The sequence below is a fragment of the Carassius carassius genome, chromosome 21 (genome assembly GCF_963082965.1).
Source record: "Carassius carassius chromosome 21, fCarCar2.1, whole genome shotgun sequence".
NCBI classification, from domain to species: Eukaryota; Metazoa; Chordata; class Actinopteri; order Cypriniformes; family Cyprinidae; genus Carassius; species Carassius carassius.
Genome location: NC_081775.1, coordinates 22,046,626 through 22,072,500, shown reverse-complemented (window position 1 = coordinate 22,072,500; position 25,875 = coordinate 22,046,626). Strand labels below are relative to the sequence as shown.

At 36.3% G+C, this 25,875-nt stretch overlaps 3 protein-coding genes across 4 annotated transcripts in view; 2 read left to right on the top strand and 1 right to left on the bottom strand.

Annotated features, from left to right (window-relative positions):
* Window positions 1-1,715: 1,715 nt before the first annotated feature.
* LOC132097859 (leupaxin-like) lies at window positions 1,716-7,773 on the bottom strand. The gene is made up of 9 exons (XM_059503828.1): window positions 7,644-7,773; window positions 6,170-6,294; window positions 5,566-5,618; window positions 5,335-5,434; window positions 4,884-5,147; window positions 4,622-4,795; window positions 4,119-4,200; window positions 3,821-3,969; window positions 1,716-3,618 (listed from the first exon to the last, which is right to left on the bottom strand). The coding sequence occupies exons 1-9, from the start codon at window positions 7,762-7,764 to the stop codon at window positions 3,352-3,354; spliced, it is 1,335 nt and encodes a 444-aa protein (XP_059359811.1). The 5' UTR covers window positions 7,765-7,773; the 3' UTR covers window positions 1,716-3,351.
* A 1,093-nt stretch (window positions 7,774-8,866) lies between these two features.
* On the top strand, window positions 8,867-15,016 carry znf692 (zinc finger protein 692). Its single transcript, XM_059503827.1, has 13 exons — window positions 8,867-8,984; window positions 9,061-9,159; window positions 9,727-9,921; window positions 10,281-10,312; window positions 11,756-12,268; window positions 12,348-12,408; window positions 12,500-12,577; window positions 12,656-12,766; window positions 12,854-12,904; window positions 13,136-13,214; window positions 13,415-13,529; window positions 14,355-14,454; window positions 14,617-15,016. Exons 3-13 carry the CDS (start codon window positions 9,755-9,757, stop codon window positions 14,897-14,899), a joined length of 1,590 nt encoding a protein of 529 aa, XP_059359810.1. The 5' UTR covers window positions 8,867-8,984; window positions 9,061-9,159; window positions 9,727-9,754; the 3' UTR covers window positions 14,900-15,016.
* A 928-nt stretch (window positions 15,017-15,944) lies between these two features.
* The window catches only part of LOC132097856 (F-BAR domain only protein 1-like), a 43,181-nt gene continuing 33,250 nt past the window's right edge, over window positions 15,945-25,875 (top strand). The window contains exon 1 of one of the 2 annotated variants that reach the window (XM_059503819.1): window positions 15,945-16,079. The gene's annotated coding sequence lies outside the window, so the exon portion shown is untranslated. The remainder of the gene's footprint in view (window positions 16,080-25,875) is intronic. The other variant, XM_059503820.1, reaches the window with a different exon arrangement.

Here is a 25,875-nt window from a genome sequence, read left to right as displayed (position 1 = left end):
CCTACCGCACCCCTCTTGGTGGCCAGTCAGTGGGCAGAAACCCTCTGGTTACATGTTTCCTCCATGGTGCGCTGAGGCTGAGGCCTCCGGCCAGAAGAAGCTTATGCTAAGCGGTGATCAGGATGTTATCCTAAGCCTCGAGTCCTCTGATCTCCCCTCTCCTGGGGGTCAAGACTCACTCCTTCTGAAGTTTGGCCATTGGACGGGTTGTCCCCGAATTCTGTCAGGCTCCTTCTCTTGCTTTAGCTGTGCTCTTCCACACTAGGCAGAGATTTGAAAGTCTGGCGGCATGGGCAATGTTGTTCCCCAAACGTTCTCGACGCAGCTCGAGTTCCTGAAGAGGAACGTCTAAGGTTACGTATGTAACCCTGGTTCCTCGAAGGAATGAGACGCTGCGTCGCAGTGCCACACTTCCGGCATCTCTGGCTGGCGCTTGCTTCATCCTTTGAGGCTAATTTCCAGCTTTGCCGCTCATGCTTTATGCTTCCTGGTCTCTGACGTCACCCGCCTATGACGTCTCACCCTTCCTTTGGACTGATTATACACATTATTCAGAGACGTCACGCTGGACGCGTTCCCCAAACGTTCTCGACGCAGCGTCTCGTTCCTTCGAGGAACCAGGGTTACATACGTAACCTTAGACGTTTACCACAGAGTGTAGCAACCTCTCAGAAGACCCCAACATCTGTGTACCACAGGACCAGAAGTCAGAAGGAAAGAAATCAGATGGACTTATGCAGTGTGGTTCCAAACAGAAACACCATTCAGGAAACTCTATATTAGAACTAGATTAGCAGTTATTTGAGCAAAGGGGCAGTAAACAGAGAAGAGGGAGCAAGAGAATATGAAAGACAGCAGCTTCTGTTGTTTTGTGAAAGCAACGTATTTTAATCCAGTCTGCATAAACCAGAAAAGAGAGTTCTAATGTAGTGATGACAGCATGATTTATAAACTCAATGCTTACACATGTCTTCCCAACCACTGCATTGTGTTCCTGTTCCCTTGTCTCTCTTGCTCTTTCCCAATTTCTATTTATGAGAGGAAGACACTTCAGAGCTTTTTCTCACCACTCAAAATTTGACACAAGAACAAAAAACAAAATCCATTTGGTAGTTTTGGGACATTTTAAAAATGCTGTAATGTTATAGTGTGGATTCAGTTTTTTAATTTGGCTTATACAAACTTTAATTCAACTTCTAATTAATACGACTTAAAACTTTATAAATCTAAATTAACTAAATACAAAAATATATATATTTGAGATAGGGGTTGTCACAGGGGATTGTCATACTTGGGGATCCATGGCATTAAACTGATATTTCTTGTCAGTAATAGTATTGTCATAGTGAAAGTGTGGTGACTGAATTTGTGTCATTTATGGTAAGCAAAAGCTAAATTAGTCACTGCATTGAAATCTCAACTTCAGCATGTACTGTATGAGTGTTTGTCCACTCACTTTGTGGGTCATTCTTGTGGTTCATGACTGTTATGGTGTGATTAACATCTTGATCTTTGACCCATCCTCCCAAAAAGCAGCTGTCATCTCTTGCCATCAAAGAGCATTCTTTGAAGATGAGAAGGCACATCCTTAAGTTACTGCCTGGCTGAACCTTGAGTAACAGTGCAGTGAGCTGACAAATCAAGGGGTCTTGAGCAATACCTACAGTGATGTTCCCTCATGTGACCTTGTCATGCACACAACAAAATCAACAGGCTTCTGTAAAGTTCATGTTTATTTAAGCAAGAAAATTATGGTCTGTGTTATTTAACCCTTTTTGAATGTTTACAGAAAATGTCCCCACGATGTCACTGTAATGCATGGGCTATGAAAACACATGAGTATTAAGTTAATTAGGACCTTGAGTCTTCTTAGTTATTGAAACCTTATTGAAAAAATAGTACATTAATAGCATTTACCCAGAAATCTCCTCATAAGCCTGCAGAGATGTATGTTTGTTTTGATATGCTATGAGAGCAAAATTGAATTCATGGCATTGTCTATATATTCGAGTAAAAGACGATTGATCCCCTTTTTTTTACATTTTATGAACATTTCAGATCTTTAACAATCATTTTTGTTTTGTTCAACATGTATTACAACAGCTTCATTGATGTGACGTGATGATACAATTAAATAATGGCATTTAACATATTGTTATAGTTTACTTTGTAAAAAAAAATATATAGTAGACAATACATTTTAAAAATGTTTTCTGAGTACAATTTACATTGTCTTGCATTTGACTTGCATTCTCTAAAAAGTTGTTTTTTTCTTTCCCTGAGACAAAATAGAAAAAAATGGCACATGTATCCTTCCATACTATTTCTTTCTAAGGGGTCGTTTACACAACAACGTTTTGGGCCAAAAATCTGAAACTTTTTATGCATTTTGACTGTTCATTTACACAACAACAGCTTTTTGGGGAACTGAAAATGCATACTTTAACAAACGGATTTCAAAGTGCAAGTATTTGAAACTGGCACCGTTAACCGATTCCATGTAAACACCCAATAAGGGAAACTTTGAAAATTTTGACGTCATGCACATGCATAGTACATGTTAGGTATGTAGACATGCGCAGTTCATGTTGATTTTAAAGGCAAGCGCGAACAAGCATACACAACAATGGCGGAGTATATGGTACTGTTGCTGCAGCTCAAGAGTTTGCTAACACTTCTTCAGCAAAGTGTGGATTTACTTCACCAATATTACAACCAACTGCCATAGACAGTAAAAGAAAGCCAACAGCAGAGACACATCATGTACATCAAAAATCATCACTTCCCTACAGGTGCTGTTTACTAACAAGATGACAGCGCCAACTACTGGCCTGGCATATGTAATACAGCGTTTTTGGTTGTTTTCATGGCTATGTGTAAATTATTTTGAAAATGTTGTTGTGTATATGTGAAGGTTTTTAAAAATGCAAGGATAAAACGTTTTCCGTTTGTGACTACACCGTTGTCATGTAAACATAGCCTAAAACAGTGGTTCTCAATCAGGGAGTCGGGGCCCACTAGGGGCCACAGGGTGACTTTAAAGTATTTAAATAAATAAAAAAAACTTATATGTTGAAATAATTTTAAATGTAAAAAAAAAAAAAGTCAAAAAAAAAATTAGATGGAAACTGAAGTCACATTTTTATTTGTTTATTTCCCCTCACTAAATATTGTTTTTATTGGAGAAAATACAGGTTTTATGAATCCTGGTTCATTAATTGAATATATTGTCTAATATATTAATATATTAATTTGTTTTATTTTATATTTATTTGTATATTTTAGATTATTTTGAAGCTGAGGGGCCTTTAAAAAGTTTGAGAACCACTGCTTTAAAACCTTGATCATTTTTCACACAAAGAGTTTCGTATGACAAACTGAACAGTACGGCTTCCCTGCCTGCTCCTTAAACACTCCCTGACTCAGTTGCCGAAGGCAGAACGCACACACAAAGTGTTCAGGGTGAAACTTGCGGTCCAGAGCAGCGATGCAGCGACCCGAGATGGGCTCTCCACAGGTCCCACACAGAGTGCCCTGTCTGGAGTGATAATGCAGGGAACAGAGGGGGCGACCGTTCAACTCAAGGAAGCAACCGTCTGTAAAAGGCTTCAGGCAGTCCTGGAAAGAGATGCAGAAAGAGAGTATTATAGAAACGTTTAATGAAGAAGAATGTTCTGGAGTGATAGATTAGGCAGGTGAAGTATTCACCTTTGAAGCTCACACAATAGTACAGACTGACTGACTCCATATTCTTTATTTATAAGGAGTGAGTCACATGACTGTATTGCATTCCAGCCTTCAACGCCACTAATTCACTCACCACACAGACAAAGCAATCAGGGTGCCAGGTTCCATTGGCTGCAGACAGATAGTTCTCCTTCACTGGCTCTCCACAGCCGGAGCATTTGGGTGCAAAGAGGCGGTAGAAATCCCTAGAGCAATATGGCTTACCATCTCTCTCTAGAAACCCTGGAAAAGACAGATTCATTCAGTACAAACGGTCATTTCTCAACTGACAACCAGATCGGCTGACTCACAGAATGTAGTGTGGGATGTTCTTGGCATTCGTGTGCTGATAAATTGTTTTAGTTTAATTGATAAATCTGCAGTTGTCTCACCATCAGGTCCAAATAGATCTCCACAGTGGCTGCAGAAAAAATGTTCTGGGTGCCATGTTTGATCCATCGCTGTTAGAATGTTCTGTGCAAAACACCAAAAATGATCACCTGCTTGATTGGCTAGAATAATTCATTCGTTTGTGAAGTGAAAGAGTTAAAAAGCACATTCCACATTTATTTAAGTTAGTATTGCAGTTTATTGGAATTTAAATATAGACTCCATTTAGTTTATTGATTGTGTCTTGAGCATTACTTCTCAGCTGGTGGGATGAAATGAGTTTTATGCGGCACACATACATATGTAAACATTAAGCTTATTAATTAGTTTTGTTTAATTATAATAATTCATGATAATTTGGTTTACTATAATGTTTACTAAAATAACTTGTAATTATTCAGTTACTGGATTAAATCATAACTTTTCCAATTTTCAGTTAACATGCCTGAGGAAATTCTAACAAGGAGCTTTCAGAGGGTAAATAGAGACCGATATGGCAGGTCACCTGAGTAATAGGACCCTTGCAGTAACCGCAGCGAGGGGAGAAGAGGTTCTGGTAGTCTTTCTCACAGTACGGCTTGCCGTCTCTCTCAAAGAAGCCACATGTGCCCAGTTCCTCCCTGCATGCCGTGCACACAAAGTGTTCTGGATGCCACACCTGACCCAAAGCTGTAATCAGCTGCAGTTTGGAATACAGGATGACGTGTTTGTTAGTACAGAAAACTGATTAGCAATTTGCAAATTTGTTGTCTGCCTCTTGGTAGTACCTTCCCAGCTATACACTTGCCACAAGAAGCACAGTGGCCTTTGGCAGCTGTCCGGACCCCCATTTTCTCCATGTCTGAGCTGAGAGAGCCCAGCAAGTCATCTATAGCATCCACATTCTTGGATACTTTCTGTGACAGGGGAGGATGCATTGGTTTCATAGCCTCTTTTTGCATTGCACTATCACTTTCTTTAGTTTCCTCAGGTTTTTTGTCTTTCATTGACTTGTAAGCAACTGGAGGTGGGTTTGATGTGGGTTCTGAAACCTATACAAAATAAAGCATTATTTTGACCATTTTAATGACTTTTCTTTCAGTAATTGACAAGGAGGCATAAATTAGGAACCTTAATATGCTCATACTGCCCTCTTCTGGTGATACTCATAATGTGCAACAGTGATTTAACAGACAGCAGCTGATGAATGAACTGATGTCCACCTCATGTTTCACTCACCTCCAGGCCTAGCCCTAGCAGCTCATTCATGATGGAGTCGAGTTCTCGTGTAGCTGTGCCAGGACTCATCACTCCGGCCTCCACGGGGACCGGAACCACACTAGAAAAAGATTCTTCTTCTTATTGAACTGCTGAACCTCCAAGGACACAATGTATGCCAAAAGGTATTAAATAAAATACATCAACGGACAGGCTCTTTCTACTCCAGATTTTGGAGGGAGGTGGATATACCTGTAGGGATCACATGTATTTGCTGGACCAGCAACAAATCCTGAGGATTCAGTCTGTAACAGGAGGAGAAAGACATTACAATAGCTCAGTTTGGGACTAAATACTGTAGATATTTAATAGTTCAAAGTTTGGTATAGGTAAGATGTTATTATTTTTTTTAATTCCATATTTTAATTCAGCAAGGATGCATTAGATTGATCCAAAGTGACAGAAATTTTCTTTTTTATTTATATCAAATTAATGCTTCTTTTGAACCTTTGATTCGTCAAAGAATCCTGAACAAATGCATCATGGTTTCCACAAAAATATGAGGCAGCACAACTGTTTTCAGCATTGATGATAATCGGAAAAGTTTCTTGAGCAACAAATCAGCATTTTAGAATGATTCTGAATGATCACGTGACATTGAAGACTCGATTAAATGTCACAGGAATAACTTGTACTTCTAAATATATTCAAAGAGTTATATAAAATTTGGCTAATATGAGCATAAGAGACTAATTATACCAGCCCCAAACTGTTTTTGAAAGTTTCCAAATTTGAATGCTTTTAAAATTCATGTTTAAATTCAGTTTGAAAATGAATTGGCCTGAAATGTTATTACTTGTTCAAGCTGAGGTGTGCTGCTACTTTTAACCGAGGCTCCCAGGTGGAGAGTTTTGGGTGGAATGGGTGCAGGAACATTTGAAGTCTGGGTGGAGTTCTGCGCCAACTCCTCTAAAAGCATGTCTGCAATATCAGATTCACACATGTGAAACACCTGCACTGATATTAGTGAACACTGAACACAAACTTTAACACATACACTGACCCAAAATAACACACACAAAAAAAAAACATTTTTGAACTAAAGGAAAACCACTGTAAGTTAGCAATCCGTGTCATTTCCTGAGGAAGTGAAAAGGCATGTCACTGTCATCGCAACGGATGCAGAACATGAAATAACAAACATGAATTTCAAACTTTTGCCACACTTTTTTTTGCTGACAAGGAAATACAGACATGGGTTATCTGACTCACTTCTATCAAAATACCAAGAAATATGGGAGATTACAAAACAAATCCTTTACAAGAACATACATTTATTCTTAAGAGTGACGTGAGTCTTTACTTTTCACATGCAGAGAAGAAAAATAAATCCTTAGTGCTAAAAGCAAAATGTTTTATTTTTTTTATTTTATTTTTTTTAGGGGAATGACAACACATCAATCTCTATCTTAGAATGGCTTGGGTACACAAACCTGTATTAAAACCTGTTACATCCTGTTACATCTTCGGGGACTCTACACTGATGATGTTATTTGATTCAACTGCACGTATACGTGCAGAGCAAGTGAAGCTATGATTTACAGAATGTACAGTAGAGTTGCTATATACAGTATTAAGCAGAGTATTTACAGAATATAAATAGGAATGCAATGGAGGGATTACGTACATTATGAACAGCAGCAATGTAGGGTTATATGTACATTATGTATAGCAGCAACGTTAGACAGTGGTAATAAATACAGTTGGTTGAGTGTACAATAGTACTGTTAAAAAATGTATTCTATGCAAGTAATCAGTAGTGCAATAATATTTTTATAGAAATAGTTTACTGTGCTGTGTACAGTAACAACATTAGATAGTTTACAGTGTGATAGTTTGAACAATGTGTAGTCCGTGCAAAATATGAGTAGTGCAAATACATGTATGTAATACTGTTACCAGTGCAGTAAGAAAGCAGGTGCAGGTTAGATTGGTGGTGTGGAGTTCAGAAGAGTCACAGCCTCGTGGAAGAAGCTCTTCCTGAGCCTACTAGTTTTATACTACTTATAATGCACTGATCGCATCATTTTAGTCTAATATGGGTAAACCACTGAAACAGTCAGAAAAAAATCTCATACCACAAATACCTGCTTGTATTTATAGCTCACAGTCTAAAACAGTCTACCAGAGAACTGTAATAAAACGATAGAAAATAAACTTAGAAAATCATCTCAGCCTTTGGATTATAAATATGTTACAGTACATCTTTACACTGATTAAGAATTTATTGTTAGAATGACATATAGTAGACATATAGTTGACCAACTCACCGAGTTCGTCCATTGTGGTCTGTGCTGTGAGATGAGAGGTAAGCAGTGTTTGTTGCGTTCCGAGTGATGTGTGGAAGGCTGATCTGATACGTGCAGCTGTGGGTTGAGCACAATCTAACATGTGAAACTGATGTTACTTCCTTTTTAAGGTCTCGTCGTTACACTCCTTATCTCATGTCTTTCACCCTGTTGCATTTTTGCTACTGTTTGCTAACAGGAACTTTAAATGTTTTTAGTGGCTGTGGTGGCCCTCTTATAGAAATTAGATGAGAGTTTGTACCCATTTATTTAAATATTTAAATTGTATTACTATTGTTAGCCTAGTTGTAGTAGTAATTAATGTAGTGGTTTTACAAAATCAAGTGTACTTGGTCTGTATTTCAGAACATTATTGAAAATATTAAATGTGTTAATTATACGCTATTGAAATCATGACACAGAGGCCTGGCTTATTAATTAGGACATTTAAGTAATTTTTTAAAACATGCCTTAGAAAAAAATATATGTATATATTCCTGGTGAGACAAAACAAGGGCACTGACATATTTTAAGGTCAATCAGTACAAGTTTCTTTCAGCTGAAACAGCTCAGATTTACATTTTAGTCTGGGACTAGGCTTAAGCCAAGGTAGTTAAACAATAATATGCACATTAAATCATTATGTTATTTGGGCCCACTTTATATTGTGTCCCTAATACCTGTATACTGTCATAGTAACTAGATGTGTACGTACGTAGTATGTAACCACAGTGTAAATACACATTGGTAGTATCTTCAGCTCTAATGTTTGTGTAACTACACATATATAACAACCCACTGAATGGTATGTGTAAGTACAAATGTGTAAAAGGAAATTGGTAACAACACTTTTTGGTAATGAAAGTACAAATGTGTAATATGACTAACACTTATTGGTAAAGAAAATGTCACACTTTATATTAGATTTATCATGTAATTACTCTGATGTTACATTACACAACACCGGTCAGTAAGTTAGGCTTTACATAGAAATTGTGGTTGGTGTCCAGAATGTTACACTTTATATTAAGTGGACAGTTCCTGAGGAGTTACCATGTAAGTACACTGGTACAGTATTACAGTGCTGCACCAACTCCAACTTATATTAAGATAATAATAATAATAATGCTTAAAACACTGGATTATCACATGACATGATAAAGTAGCACAGATGTTTGTTTTCGGACTACATTTCCCATAGATCCTAGCTGTGCCGCGAAGACTTCTGGGACATGAAAATTCCGATTTGCTTTCTGTTTCTGCAGCTCGTTCGGCATAATACTCTGGATCTGGACATATTTCACATAATCGCACTGAGAAGATGTATTCAGCTTATTTTCATAATTTTCTGTGTTGCATCTCTTTCAGATATTTTTAATGCTTTTTATACCGACTTCAGCGACAGACTGTGTTGATCGACCGAGCGGCTCCTCCTTAAAAGGGCAACGGTTTGAGCAAGTGGGCCCCGCAAACACTATCGCTCAGGGTCTTATTTAAGGTATGTCAGTGGTTTCTTTCCTGCTACTTACAAGTTGTCAACTTAAGACATATTATGCACATACATAAAATGAGGCGTAACAGCAGCTGCCGGTGGCACTTCCCATGAACAGATTACAAATTATATGCTTTTTTTTATGTGTGTGTGTGTTTCCCAACAAAACACTTAATGTTTCAGAATATAATAGTCAACCTCGACTCAATATCAATTAGATTTTATATGAACTGGTTTATATTCTATTCATTTTCTATGAAACAAATAAAGAAACTATGTCTAATGATTGACAAGGCTGCAAAGTTACCCCAAATTAAATGTAGTTTAATACAGCCATAATAATCATAATACAGTGGTCATAATGAATTAATATAAATAAATTAGGGGAGCCCTTTATTTATGCAGTGTGTTGTAACTTTAATTAAAACCATTACAGTGCTCTTACAATACCTTTTGCAAATATGGCATTTTGGAAACCAATGATTGCAATTTATTAAACAGTTTATTCATCTGTCTGATGATTTCAGTCCAAACCTCTCATCTTCTTCTCCTGATTTCTCTCTCCATCTTCAGTGTTGTTTGAGTGGCACCTGTCAGTGTGATGTCATCCTCTAAAGACACTCAGCGCAGTCAGCGGCGCAGGGAGCTGGATGCCCGCAGGAGTAAGTCTCGCGTGCGGCTGGGCTCATGTCTGCAGAGCTGGGGTCAGCTCAAAGAGAAACTGGGCTTCTCTCTTCACTCAGAGCTCGCTCAGCATCTGCTGGAGAGGTATAATACAGTCATCCTGTTCTGCAGAGAGATACAGTTACCCTTAGACCCACTAGATGACAGTTCGCTGTCTGGAACTTATTTTGGAATTGCATCTGCAGTTGTTGATTCTGGCTTTGGAGATGAGAGTCCAATTTTTTCCAGTTGTTCTGATCCAGCTCCAAATCATACAGGGAAAAGACAGGAACTATGAGGGAGCTTAAAAGAAAGTATAGGCAGAAAAGCACAGATGAACTTGTGGTTTATGGAGTTCTAAACGTATTGAGGTTTGGCTGACAGGCAGGTCTTTTAGGGGTGTGTGAAGCATTACAGATAAAATGTGGTCTAACTGACAATGACATTTGCTTTATGTTTTGCAGCTATGCTTCAAGAGTTTGTATCAAGTGCTCAGGTAAACCACAGATTCCTTCCTTAAAGGCATAGCTCACCAACAAAACGACAAGTTTTTTATAACTGATTCTATAATATTTTATCATTTATCAAGTATTTTAACCTCTATGATTTCTTCATAACTAAATAAAACATTATATGTGTTGTTAAAAAATAAAAAAATGTAAGAATTTCTTTGTTCGTATTTTTGTCTTGTTGCCCATTATGTAGATTTGGAAATTCCTAAATGAAAATGCATTTAAGAAGGAAAATTACTTAAGATATTATTTTCTGAAAAATCTATTATTAAGTGAGTTTATGCTTCTCTCAATGGAAAGAGACAAATAATCTTCTTTACCCTTTGAATTAAGTTTATTTTTCTGACCCCACTAACATTGTTTTATTTTTTTACTTTTGCCTCAAGTACAAACTCCCTTAATTTTGATAACTCTTTCAGAAAACAAGACTTAAAATCTTCAGTAATTTTGATTCTTAAGTAAATGTGTCTTGGTTTTAGAATGTTTTAGATATTTATTCTGGAAAAAAAGACAAAAATACTGAATAAATACCCATTGACACCAAAAATGATAAATTTAATATGAGGATAATTATAACGATAAATGCATTACAGTCCACACCAATGCACAATGAATATCTGTTTATTGCTATTATTGCAAATATGAAATTCTGGAAACAAGTGGTTGCCCTTTATTAAACAATTTATTCATCTGTCTGAAGATTTCAATTCATATTTGTACTACATCAGCGAATATACAAACCTCTCATCATCTTGACCTGATATTTAATTTTTGCTTCAAGCATAAACTTGCTTAATTTTGATAATTTTGTATTATTATTATTATTATTTTTTTAGAAAACAAGATTTAATATCTCCAGTAATTTTGGTTCTCAAGCAAATGAATCTTTGTTTTACAATGTTTTAGATATTTGTACTGGAAAAAAAAAAAAAAAACTAAATAGAGACCCGTTGACACCAAAAATTATATCTACAATGATAAAGGTATTAGCATCCACACCAATGCACAATGGAGTTCTGTTTAAGAGCATAATGCAGTTATGTTTTCTGCTGCTTTAAATGCTCAAGCTCTTTAAAGTTGGGTAGATTCTGATCAGCTGGAAAAAATCATTATGAAAGTGATTCCAAGATATTGTTCCTCTGTGTCATTATCATTATCACTGTAGTGTAGACTTCCCTATTCTCACAGAATTAAAACCATAATTAAAATGTTATTGTTACAGTTATTGCTTTTGTTGTGAATGGCCTAATGTTTAGCAGTGTTTTTGGCCTTGTTAATCTGCTACAATCACAAAATCTATTGGTTTCTCAGTGCATTTGGTGTGTGTGTGTGTGTGTGTGTGTGTGTGTGTATATATATATATATATATATATACATGTTATATATATGTTAAATATCTACTCTTGTTATACATTGGGCTTTTTTAGGTGATGGGAAAGGAGAGACAGGCCCTTTGTCAACTACTAAGGAGTCTTTGCAGGAACTCATCCTGTTGGTCCACAACCATGGACAGATGTGCCCTCTTGCCCCTGTCCTGCATTCTGATGCAGTCAAGAAAACAACAGAGCAAGATCAGAGCTCTCATGCAGCAGGGACAAGAGCAGCTGAAACTGAGTCCAAAGACTCATCTGAGGTGGACGTGTGTCTCAAATATACCTGTGAAAATGGACATCATTTTTTGTGGTCTCCTCTTAAGAAGGTAATAACCTCAAAAAATCAAGGTGATAGAACTGCATCTAGCCCAAAGAGACTGAAACCACGAGGCAGGAGACAGCTGAAGGAGCCAGACACAGACATGGAAAGACAAGAATTGAAAACTAGACTAGTGACTAGATTAAAAACCAGACAACAACAACAAGAAAATGCTGAAGTTACCACAAATGACACAGAACAGAAACGCAAGACAAGATCTGAAATGTTTAGGGTAAACAAGAATGCAGGTGACTGTTTTTAAGGATTTTTCTCAAAGAAATATGCAGTTTTTGTTATTCAAGGACTAACTACAACCATGTGTTCCAGTGATTCCTGGGACACAGGAAGGAAATGATTCAGCTGTTGACTTTTTACATTCAGAGCATGGGTATATATCTTTGCACATTTGGTTTTTTATCTGTATTTACAATATTTTGTTTCAGTTTTAAGACTCTTTGATTTTTTCTTCTGACTGTCAGATCTCCAGAAGACAGTGATGAGCTGACAGGAGATGGACCTGCAAGAGTTTCCATTGAAAACCAAAGGCCCACCGATATGTATGTGCGCTATTCATTTGTACTGAAACACTTAATGACTGAAAAAGACAAAAGTTAAATAAACTCTCCGTTTCCTAGCAATGAGGAAGTTGCAGTGCTGAATTTAACCAACAGAGGGACCCAGAGTAAAACAGATCCTCCTGAGACACACCATGCCAACAAAAAGGCAGGAACTCTTAAAAATATGAGGTGATTTGTCTAACAGCACATATTTCTGTATTTTGATTCCCAGTAAGTTGAATGAAACCCTAAAGTTCTGTACATTTTTCTCTCCAGGCCACAGTTACTGAAAGATGAAGTGTCCCAGATTGGTGGCAAAAGAAAACGGTTTTTATTTTTTTATTTTACCAAGATATTAATACATATTTTTAAACTGACCTATAGGTTTAAAAAACCTTTATATAGTATTCTATGTATGGATAGTTATGTATATTTTAAATATTAGAACAGTCATTTATTTATGTATTTGGTAATATTTCCAAGGTTTGATTTTGAATGTCCTGTTGTATGTTATATGTTAACGTCATATTTAGATGATACTTGTCTCCGTGTTTACAGAAAATCAACACCCAAAGTTATTTTGCCTTGCGAGTTTGAAGGGTGCGATAAGATTTTCTCTAGTCTGCAATATCTAAATGTGAGTGCTGACTGAGTCAGTATTGACATGTCCATGACACATTCATTAATCTTTGCTGGACTGAAACAGCTCTGAGAGAGAACAACTCTAGTTTCCATTATTCTGCACTGATCCGTGAGAAAATAAACTGCAAGGTTTTATGGAAAAGCATGAACACTGACAGGATGGCAAAGCCTCTCACAATCTGTTCTTCTCCACAGCATCACGTCAAGTACCAACATCTCAAGAAGAAGAGCTTCATCTGCTCGCACCACACCTGCAGCAAGTCATTCAACTTTAAGAAGCATCTGAAGGAGCATGAGAAGCTACATAGTAGTGAGTTTTTAGTCCATATGAATGATATTTGTGATAAATGTCATGCACAGGCACTATGTGTATGAGTATATGCATGCATTGATATGTCTAGACAGTATCTCAAGATTAGTCTATTCAGATAAAAGAAAATGAATATAGTAATTAAATTCTTCCAATCCAGTGATTGTCAGCTTGTGGGACATACAGTAGGTCTGTTTTGCAGGTAAACAACAATGCTGAATACAGTAATAAAATAAATAAATAAAATAGGTTTATTAACTTTTAAAAGAGAGAAGAAAACACCTCCCGTGTCTTTTGTTGTCACTGCCTTACTTTTGTTGTAAGGCTGCTGGATATCTAATCAGATTCTACTGTATTTTGACACAAATTCATCTATATTTCATTCAGTTAATTTGGTAGAGGATTAAAGAGATGCCAGAATGGATAAGGTGAAAAAGAAAAAAAAAGGTTGGGGATAGGTTTGGTTGGCTGGTTAAAGAGTAGTGGTAGGGTCAACAACAGTGTACTTAGATGTAATTACAGAAATTAATTACAGATGTCATACCTTAAGGTGTTTTTAAATATAAGTATGATATAAAAACATGTACATACAAAGTAAGCGTATCAAATGATTATTTTAAATGTTAGTCCATCATAGGTAGAGACACTTAATATAAAGTTGTTCCAAAAAATTATAACCATGAACAATTATAGAAGCTAAAAGAAAATATAATAATGTAATGATATTATTATTTCATATAATATTAATATTAAGTACAGTATATAGTAGTGACTATTGTTTTTTTATGCTGTGGTTCTCTCTGTATGATTCTTTGTGTGTGTGAGATCAGAGAGACTATATCTGTGAGTTCTGTGCCCGGGCGTTCCGAACCAGCAGTAACCTGATCATCCACCGCAGGATACACACCGGAGAGAAACCGCTGCAGTATGGGTTTCATCACACACACGTGCACTAGGCCCTGTAACTCCCAAACGAATTTTTACATGAACATCCCATCAATATTTAACAGAACGACTATATTGCTCAAGGCTGTGCTTCTACAATTTTCAGCTTTTATATATAACCCGCACCGTCTCTCTTTTTTAGGTGTGAGGTGTGTGGCTTTACCTGTCGCCAGAAAGCCTCTCTGAATTGGCACATGCGAAAGCACAATGCCGAGAGCACCTACCAGTTCCCCTGTGAGATTTGCGGTCGCCGTTTTGAAAAGAGAGACAATGTCACGGCTCACCGTAGCAAGAGCCACCCAGACTATAATACACCCACTCCGGAACTGACTCTTCCCCTTCCTCCCTCTGACCCACTCCCACATCCCTCGGGGCACAGCGAATCTTCCCCTTCTGCTTCCAAGAATCACACTGCTGTAGAATAACATTTTTGTTATGTAGTGTTTTGATTAAATATGTAATAATTTGTGCATCCTTGACCTTGACCAAACTCAAGTGTGGCTAATTGGTTTTAATAAAAAAGCTAAGAAATTGCCATGTGATTCATATCTGAGACATTAATTCATTTTTTGGTGGTTTTTCAAATAGAAATAGATCTTGGTTTTATGTAAAATGACCTAAATCAGCAATACAAAAATCATACAAAGGTCAATGTATTAATTATTAATAATTTATTATTATTAAATTTGTTAACTAATATCACACATTGCTTATGGGTAACAATGAGCCTTAAATTATATGGTCAATACCCATTAATTGTCCATTTTTGGCACATATAAATATGATTAATTGTCATTGTGGCATTTCAATTATTGACTGAACTTGATATATACAGTATAATGTTGTGATGGAATTGTGTGCTGCTTTTTAAAAAACATCAAAAATAATGTTTTGCTCTTTTTTTTTATCATTTTTTATTATTATTAATCTGTTAGTATCCAGTGGGTAGCACACAAAGCATATTATAAATCAAAATCACAACACAAAAAAAAACAATAATAATATTAACAACAATACATATTATTTTTAACAATAATATTATTATTTAACATTATTATTTTTGCTCTTTTATTGTATTTTATTTTTTTTTTCTGTGCAAATACATAAATCCCAGTTATCAGTAAAAATTTAATGCGCTCTTTGCCAAATTTGTTTTTGTGCTGAGTACTTTTGTCTTTTGCTGAGCGGATTTGTCTTTATGGATTTTGGAAAATAAATGAATTTGCATACATTACAATAATCGAACTCAAGGGTTCCCGCCTTTTGTAAAGGCTTACTTTGATTGACAAACTTTTTATCCAATGACTCTTGTCTTTGGTAGGTGGGCGTTGACTCTTGAAATTGAACCATTATTCTATTGGCTAGGAAAAGCGCCATTGGAAACGCAGTTGCCATGCCTACAAAGTTTTGCTCCGGTGACGCTTGAGTGACGGGAAAGGTGAACCAATAGGAGCACTGGTAGGTGGGGCTTTTTGAACACTGTCAACTGTTAGTTCAAACCTTCTTACTCTCTGTTACACATTGAACGCAGCACGGTGGAAACAACTACCGGCGTTTACCAGCGATGAAAATGAGCCACGTTGTTTTTACTGAAACCAAAACCAGGTAAAACACTTTTTTGCGTTTCTATGCACAGTATGAAGTCAATGGTTCTGCTGTTGAACATTTTTACCTGGAATGCAACATAATAGGCGTAGTACAGCAGAAGGCAGCGCATCGTCTGTGTGTCACTGACAGTGAGGCTTTCCCCAGCGGAGCATCTCTGTTTCAGTGTCAGTCAGCATTGTGGAGCAAAAGCTTTTTCATTTCCAACAAGGTCAGATTCAGTTTGGTCTGGCAGCGCACAGCATGTGTTGTGCTGTTCCCCATCAGTGCATATATTTCCTCTGTCTAGAACAAAGACTTCAGACACGGGGCTTTCTGGAAGGAAGTTGCTGTGACAAAATAATGATGGGCAAAGTAATGGAGATTTTGTGGCTTTTAGGTGGAATTTGAAAGTTGGATAGATTCATTTGTTTGTTAATTATATGTGTTTTATGCCATGTATTTGATCTTTTGCTTCAGGTCTTGCATTCAGTAACTGTATGTACAGTAATATGACATGCCAACGTACTAGTATCTACATTTATGTTATTTGGCCTAATGCTTATTTTAAAGTATTAGTAAATAATCTACTGATGACTTGTTCTTTTTAGATTAACTAGCAACTATACATTTAGTTACTAGGACAGTATTTATTAAAATAGTGACTCTATTAATCAATTTAATTTGTCACTAGTACTTATTCATTATATACAGATACTATTCTAGTAACAAATGCCACATTATCTTTGGTTCATTATTCACTTCAGTTAAATACTTTTTCCAGTTTTTACTGGTGCTTAATTTTACTAGTAGCTATTCAGTTGGCATTAATAGAAGTATGTAATAGAAGTACTAAAATCAAATGAAAGTGAAACTAAAACGTACATTTATTTATGTATTTATTTATTACTGGATTGCATTCTAGTTAAAAGTACTGGTTAGTTTTAAGGAATACTTTTTAAAATGGCTTGTCTTTTTTTTCTGTGTAGATTCTAAGATTCTAAAAGCAGCTCTATTTCAAATTTGATGCCTTAAAGGACGCATCATTTGTTTGCATTTGTTGTCAGAAATATCTCTAGAAGTGGCCAGTAGCCTGTTCGGAAGTGTGGCAGGTTATTTCTAGATACACTTGGTCACATCCTGAGCTATAGTGTATAGTGCCATGTGGCTGTAGATTTTGTGGAGAATTGCTGCAGGCTAGTTTTTCATATTCCCACGAAGTCAAAAGCTGAGTTGTTGAGAAACACAGATCCTGGGGCTCATGTACACTGTACTCTACTATGTAACTTCACTGTGTGATCTCTTGCAGCGTGCTTTGTAAATATGCGGCATTGTATTCCCACCTCATGATAAGTGTCTTGTGATGCAGATGCAGATTGTCATTTGAGTGTGTGTCTTGACTTGTTCTTGTTTAGTCTATCCTTAAAAGAACCCAGAGATTCACAAAATTATCATCTGTAACTAGAACACAAACATAACTTTCTTAAGGCAATTAAGATGTACTTGAGGGCATTGAGATGCGGGTAAGATAGGAAAGAATGCTGGAGTGCTTTTAAAAACAAATGAACAAACCATTCAATCATCTGATTCTTGTAATGCAGATTGTAGGAAAAAACAATCAGAAGTTATGGATTAGTAAAAAATAGATAAACCCAAGATAGTGGGTATTAAGTTGCATAATTGTATGCTAATTGTTTTGAGATTTGGTTTCACTCAGGTGGGTGCTATTTTTATTAATTTATTTATTTAACATGAAGTAGTGTGCTTACTTTTGAAGACCATCCTAATGCTATTTCAAGATTTCAGTGCACACATGTACACATTAAATCAAACATACGACTTTTGTTAAGGTCGTCAAATTGAATTTTTTATTCTGTACTATGACTAGTTACATTAGGCATTTTGACATCATGTCGAAAACTGTTGGTTTTTGACACTTCTAGCATTGCCATTATATCAGAATAACTGCTAACAACTTTTAAAGCCTCAGCCTGTCAGAAATTCAGCATCAAGCATTGATGGCACTGCAAGGGATAAAAGGCTTTTAATAGAAATTAAACTAATCTACTTCTCTAAGTAGTGTGTGATGACGTTTGAGTCTTGCAAGGGCCAGGACTGAAGACTGATATTGCTGCATTTCCTCTGTATGCATGAGAGATATCATTCAGTGCTGCACGGCTCGCCAGTGCAAGCATGCAAGCAGAATGCATTGTTTTTTGTTTTGTAGAGTAAGCTAATCTCTCTGTTCAAAGTTTCACACTGCGATTTTGGAGGCTATTTTAGACAGCCTGTGCATCCTGTCTCACTTTATATAAAAGTCTGATTCGAGCTTTGAACCCTGTAGTCATCTGGATAATTCAGAGTCTTATTTAAGTGAAGAGCTTTGAAAGGGCTCTACATCTCATCTCCAGCTTTTAGCTTCAGGTTAGCTTCTTCAGTTCATGCTGAAGTTAACAGTAGCTACATTGACCCCACACCAAGCCTGCTGAGCTGTAGTCAGTCTGGCACTTTTTTGGGAAAGTTAGATCCATTATCAGGCCCGAAAGAGTCGAGACACATGAAAGCCAGTGCAGTTTAAGATTAGAGGGATCATTCAGAAACACCCCTGGCCCCGTCTCTGAAGACCTGCAGAGAAGGATAGAGAGAGGGAGGTGGGGGATGCACAGTATACTTTGCATTTAAATTTGAATCGGCTTGAATTGGTCCTGTTGATTAGACCTCATCAGAGGGAACCTGCTGCATTAGCATGAACTCTCTCATTATCAGAGGAACATCATCTTATTTTAGCAGACTGAAAACCTGAAAATGCAAGGAGTCTGGTCCAGTCCTCCTGTCACTTATTTTGTCATCCGCTGTTAACTAGTGCTCGTTAGCATCAGCATTGAAAGATTTGTAGTTGTGTGCCAGTGCTGGTGGCTCACCTACATCCCTGCCAAGCAGGACAGCGCCTGTGGGCAAAGCTTGGCAGCCCGTGGCAGATGGAGAATTTCTGTCTGTTGGGCTGTCTAGAGGCACACAGAAGCCTGGAGAAGAGAACGTGGCTCTGAGCCTAGCCTGATTGTGGGTCATTGTCACATGAATTGGATGTGGGACTTTTCCATAAAGTATCAATTTGTGTCAGCTTGTTTATAATTAAATATTTTAATAGAATAGTTCACCCAAAATTTGATCATCCTCAACTCCTTGTTATTTTCTTCTGTGAAATGCAAAAGGAGATCTTGGGGAATATGGCTTACGAGGAAAGTGAATGGTCATTTGTACTGTTAAGCTTCAAAAAGTATCATAAAAGAAGACCGTACAAATCATATTACAAGTCTTCTGAAGTCATATGGTAGCATTGTGTGAGGAACATACCCAAAATCACAAATGATATATTATGTAGTTTGCTGTCAGTAATGCACTGTGAATATATCCTGTTAAATTTGTTAAATAAAAACATTACCTTATGGTTGCCAGAAACGTATAGCCCTCTATTTCATCAAGTGATATAATGTTAATATGTCAGTCTATTAGAAGTACCAAAAACTGCTTTAAATCATAAGATGAGCTGATAACCACTGTGATAATACAAATGGTATGATAGAAAGTAACATGATGAATTCAATGATGGACCATCTATAAAACATGGTCAATACTCGTATATAAATAGTGAATGTCTAATGTTGGTCTGATCCTCACACAAAGCTGGCTTAAGTATCATTGAGATATTATTTCTGGTTAATATTCTGAATACTTTGAGTATAAACTGTCAGTTGTCCTTTTCAAGGTTTTAACAGTATTTTAGTGAGATTATCGAGCGAGTACAGACCTCATGACTACATGCTGAGTGGCATGATAATAAAAGCTAGTTTACAGGAAATCTCAGGGCCATCTAGGTCATTTATGAAATGCACTCTGAGAAATCAACTGTAAGCGATGCCAGAGAATAGGAAAATGTTTATCATTTGTGTTGCTAATGCACCTCAGCCAGCATTTAAATATGCTGTTGAGCTGCACAAACATGCTTTAATGATCTGAATTAATTAATGCATTGTGTACAATTGTTGATTCTGCATGCACTCACATGGCTTATGCAGCTGGGTGATGTACCAGGGAGGTGAGCTCTGGCCTGCTGTCATAGACTGTGCTCGAGCACTACTGACGACAACAACAACAGCATTCAGCACAGCACAAAAGCCAGCAGAGCCTGTGGTTTCATTCTCCTGGTCTCTGAACAGAGAAACAAGCTGAACTCTGTTGTGTGGAAGGATATATGGCTGTGGCCCACGTGGTGCTATTTGCCTTTACTGTTCAGTGATGTGACATTTAATGTTGTCTTAATTGCTAATTAGTTTTTAGCAAATCATTTATTATCTAGAGTGACTGACACTTAGTTTATAAAGAGGAAACCTGGGGTTTAAGACCTTGTTCTTAATTATTTTGGTGATAGTTCATTAGTCATCACCCTTTTGAGAATTTGAACCTTTAGCCTTTGTGTTTCCAGTCCAGTGGCCTCATTTATAAAGCGTGCATAGGCCCATATTTGATCTTAGAGTGTGCGTACTCTTAAATCCACATCAACGCAGTTATAAAAACAAACTTTGAAGTGGAAAAGTGCTTAGTTCACGTCAGGTTCTGCACTTTTCTTGTCAGAGTAGGCTACCACAGGTTTTTGAAAATGTAATCTGTTCTTGCTCATTGTTCTAAATGAAAGAATATGGAAGATGACTGGTGATCTTATATAAGTTAATGACATTAATTAGGAGTCGTTTGTAAAGCAGGGAGCTGAAACAATTCATTTGCAGGCAAGTTCAAGATCATTTTTGATTCATAGGTTTCACATCTGAAAAAGATGTGTACATGCATTTTCTGTGCGTACATTTATTCTATGAATCACACATATGCATATTTGAGAGACGATCATAAGATCAATTGTAGGATGGTTTCTGTGCACTGGGAGTGTATACTGGGAGTGAACAACTTCATTTTACAATAGCTATTTTTGCTCTTTAAATGTAATTGTTTGAGCAGTGTTCCAGCAGCTCTGTCACTTTTGAATGTTTAAATCAGTCTACTGTCTGGATTTGCCCTTTCCAGTTAATCTGTGCATTAGTGTTGGAGTTATTTCAGTGACTCTTCAGGTTATATTAGTATGGCATGAGTGATTTATTGACTCATTTATTCAACTGATTTTTTTTTTTCATTCAGAATGACAGAGGTGACTGGTTGTATGCTAGTACGCGATTCTGAACTGAACCACTGATTCTATGAGTGAGACATGATTTCAAACAATTCATTCAAAAGACTAATTCGTTCAAGAACAAATACTAGCATACCAACATACTCCATATTAGATTTTACAACTTTTTATGGAAGAAATATTAGTATGAGGAAGAAGCATTAGTATGATAGTATATTGCATCTGTCTTTGTGAGTGAGTCATTGAATCATTCACTCAAATAGTTCAACACTGACATGGTGAGGAAGTAATGAATCAGTTTTGTTTTTTTGCAAATATTTTGTTTGGTGGAGCAACAATACACAAAATAATGTGTAATATTATTTCTTTTTTTATTATTTTTATTTTTAACATTTTTTTTATGTGAACAAATATGGGAAGAGCACTTGTACAGAAATGATTATCTCTCACATGAAACTGTAACACATAAAGTCTGACCTTATGGGCTTGACATACTTAGTCCACTTTGTCCAGATTCTATAAAAGATTGTAAGAGTGTAATATTATTTCTAAAATGTAAGTTACTGAATATTTACTTTAGTTGATTGTTCTGCATAAGCAATATCACACTCACAATTGTGCTGTTGTTAATAATAATTATACTGCTATTTAGAGCAAAATCACTTATGATCATATAATATTGACTAATTGCCATGTTTTTGGACATGGTATTTCCATTAGGGATGCACGATATTATCGATCTGGTGTGGGAATCGGCCGATAATAGCTTTAAATGTACATATCGGCATCTGGCCAATATGAAAAAGTATGTCGATATGTCTTGCCGATAAGAGGAATGCCTTAACTCGTATGTGTTCAGGGTGTGCTAGCTAGTGTGGCTCATTATTGAAGCAAAGTTTTGGATCTCTGCAGTTAAACTGAGAATGCACGTACAGAATGACACGTTCGGTGTATGCTAGAACAACCAACCAATAATAGCACATGCAGTGGCAGCAGCGGCAGCCTTCCCCTGAGTCCTAATGCCCGCTCAGTAAGAAGTTTTGATTTCATAGGGGGCGCTGTTGACCTGCTTCTAATAAAATGAAAGTAAAATACACAAATAACATTTAGACTGTGTTTCTGATTAAATAAAGCAGTAATTGATGTCATAAAATCATGAGTATGTTTTGATTTAAAGGTCAGAAGCTATAGTTTACATGAATAAAAAAATCACAAACATGACACTTGTAAATTAAATAATTGGTAACACTTTAGAATAGGTAACACTAGTTAACTATTAACTATGACATTTCACTCAATAAATTCTTAATTTGCTGCTTATTAATAGTTAGTGAGGTAGTGGTTAGGTTAAGGTATTGGGTAAGATTAGGGATGTAGAATAAGGTCAAGTGGAATAAGGCATTAATATGTTCTTAATTAGCACTAATACATGGCTAATATTCTGGTAATATCCATGCTAATAAGCAACTAGTAAGTGTTACCTATTCTAAAGTGTTACCAAATAATTTTATATATGTTGATTTATTCATTAATGTGTAATATTTATATATTTTCTAAACATAATATAAGCTCTAAAATATTTTCTGAATTTTTACAAATCAAACTCAATTCCTTAAGAGCCGGAGCACTGTAGAGTTTTGTTCCAACCCTGCTTCAAGACGCATACTGTATCAGGTAGCTTTCAAATAAGCCTGAAGGACTTGATTTGTTGGATCAGGTGTGGTTACTTAGGGTTGAATCTAAACTCTGCAGAGCTCCGGCCCTCCGGGAATTGAGTGACTAAAGAGTGGTAAAAATTCTGAAATAATTTAGAACTCATAATTTGTTTAACTAAAATAATATATACACTTTAATGAATAAATCAGCATATATAAAATTAATTTACAAGTGTCATGTTTGTGATTTTTCTACAACATCTAGAAAAATCATTTGTGTTATGATTTAACACAAATGTTAAATCATAAAATGTTAAGGTTTCTACTGCATCTTTATGTATAGTATATTATATATAGTTAATAGGTCGACCGATTTATCGGCTGGCTGACTGGCTTTTATTAATCTGCATCAGCGCACTCTTAAGCAGTTAGGAGCAGCATGCTATGTAATATGTGTGAAATCTTTATTTGTGTCTTTATTTGACTTATAGCAGTGTCTGGTGTTTCCTTAACATTGAGTTATTTGTAATGGCTCATCACTATATCAAAACTGACCGCCACAAATAGATTTTCCAAAAGGATTATATTTCGTTGAATAAAATGAGTGCTTCACGTTTCAAAATTAAAATGCAGTGCGGGTGTTTTTATGTGAATGTATCTTTGAAAAGAACCGACTGTCTTCAGAAAAGCTTCAATATCATTTTCATTTTGACTTTCCTGTAATGCTTGATAAAGTAGCGTTTGTAGCAGCACTTATTTGATTACAGCCGTTACTGGGGAAACCTCTATATCTCCGCTCCAACAGTGCTGCCTGCTGGCAGAGAATTCATTTGCAGTCTGTGGGAAACACTGGTGTCTGTCAGTAAACAAACAAAAAGCATTCTTCAGAACTGTTTTGGGAAGGTGCTTAAGTTTTGAGCCATGTATAATTACTCTAAATTGGGCTACTTCTACTATTATTACTATCTTGTACCCTGCAATAATAATTTGCCCAAACTCACTTTTATGAGATGAATGGAGAAAAAAAAAAGAAAATCGGCCAAACATATTGGCCAAAAGAATCGGCATTAAATATCGGCATTGGTCAGTGAAAAACCCATATCGGTCGACCTCTAGTTAATTTAAAGTTATTTTCAAAGCTTTCAGTGTACTGTAATTATAAAAGAACTTCATTATAGTTTATTTAATTCTAGCAAATAAGTTATTGTTAAACCTAATCAAAATGAAAAATAATTTGCTTATAATTTCCACACAGGAGAGGTTTGGTGTTATTTACAAACAAAAGGAAATATATCGGTATTGGTATCGGACAAAATGAGTTGAAAAATATTGGATATCTGCAAAAATCCAATATCGTGCATCCCTAATTTCCATGGTATTATTTTATACATTGGTAAATGAATACCATATCTTATCTAGTGCTTTAGCTATCGAATATTTTAGTAATCGAGTATTCTACCAAAAATTCCATCGATTAATCGAGTAATCGGATAAAATGTGTTTTTGCTTAATTAAAGTTCAATATTAATTTTGCAAGAGAAAATAAGACTCCTGGGTCTTGTGACGGTCACAGAGGGACCGCACGTTCAACATGGACGTTAATACGCACACATACGCACAAACACACACCGAGACTGTTTGGTGATACAAGAGTTTATTGTAATTATTGATCAGAGGGTGAATGAAATACCTGTAAACTATGTGTATTGTTCCCGTGTAGCGTTTGTCCCGTGATTTTTAGAGTCCTGGTAAAAAACAAAGGCAGGAATTATTGGTTCCGCTTAGGGTGGGAATCTACCATCTATTAATTGAGCAGGGGATTTCAGGGGCAACGTGGCCGAGTTGCTGCTGTTATTTCCTGTTTAATGTGAACAAATTAATAACAAAGTACATTTATTAAGTAGAACATCATGCCAATATGTTTCTTTCAGACTCTGTATATTTAAGGGAACATGTGTAAAGTGTTTTCTGTGAGTTTGTCCCTCCACATGTGGTCATGGTGCTGGCCACCCGTATTAATGTGAATGCCTTTGTAATAGAAGGTAGTCTGTGTTTGTTTCTGCAGTGGAGAGTGTGGCCTGAGGGTTGGAGGTATTTTATTCAGTCTCTGATCAATAATTACAATAAACTCTTGTATCACCAAACAGTCTCGGTGTGTGTTTGTGCGTATTAACGTCCATGTTGAACGTGCGGTCCCTCCGTGACCGTCACAGGTCTCTTTAAATGAACAACTAAGTTTCTTTTTTTAGAATTTTTTTTTTGTTATTTTTTTAATGCATAGAATGCAATGCATACATCAAAAATAAACATTTAATTATTACCCATTGTTTCTCTGTCTGTACTTGTACTGTGATCAATGACAAGAAAGTTGACAGATGAATTAAGTGCATTTTAGTGCCATTCAGTTGGGATTTTAAATAAAGCATTTTCTGAGATGCACATTAAACCAATAAAACATTAATTTATCTTTTAATTATTAAAAATTAACTTAACTTTTTGGTAAACAAAGGGGATTTACTATTAAAAATAAAACATGGAAGAAATGTTTTGTGATTAAACCTTAAAAAAAAAAATAATGTTTGATTTTTTTTTTTTTTTTAGTGGTAGGCTATGTACATTCTGCTGAACAATAGTCTTTAACCGGACTTTTATTTTGACGGGTTGACGTACCTTTACAGTTCTGTGTATGTGATGTGATGCTAGTTTTACTCAAATCAAACGGTCAAATGCTCATGAAGTGACTGTCAGAGCAGTTCTGGAGATGTTGTTCATGTGTTTCACGTCCTTATTTAGTGAGACAGCAGACGCTGGAATCACCGGAGCGTCACGCGCGCTTCCATGCGTTTAATAAAGGAAGACGCGCTTCTGCTCCATTCATTAACACAGACACGCAGAACATGCAGGATTCATATTTAAAAAGACTGTCCAGCTTAATATTTACAGATATTAGTCCATATCGTCATTTGATGTAAGTGCAATGACC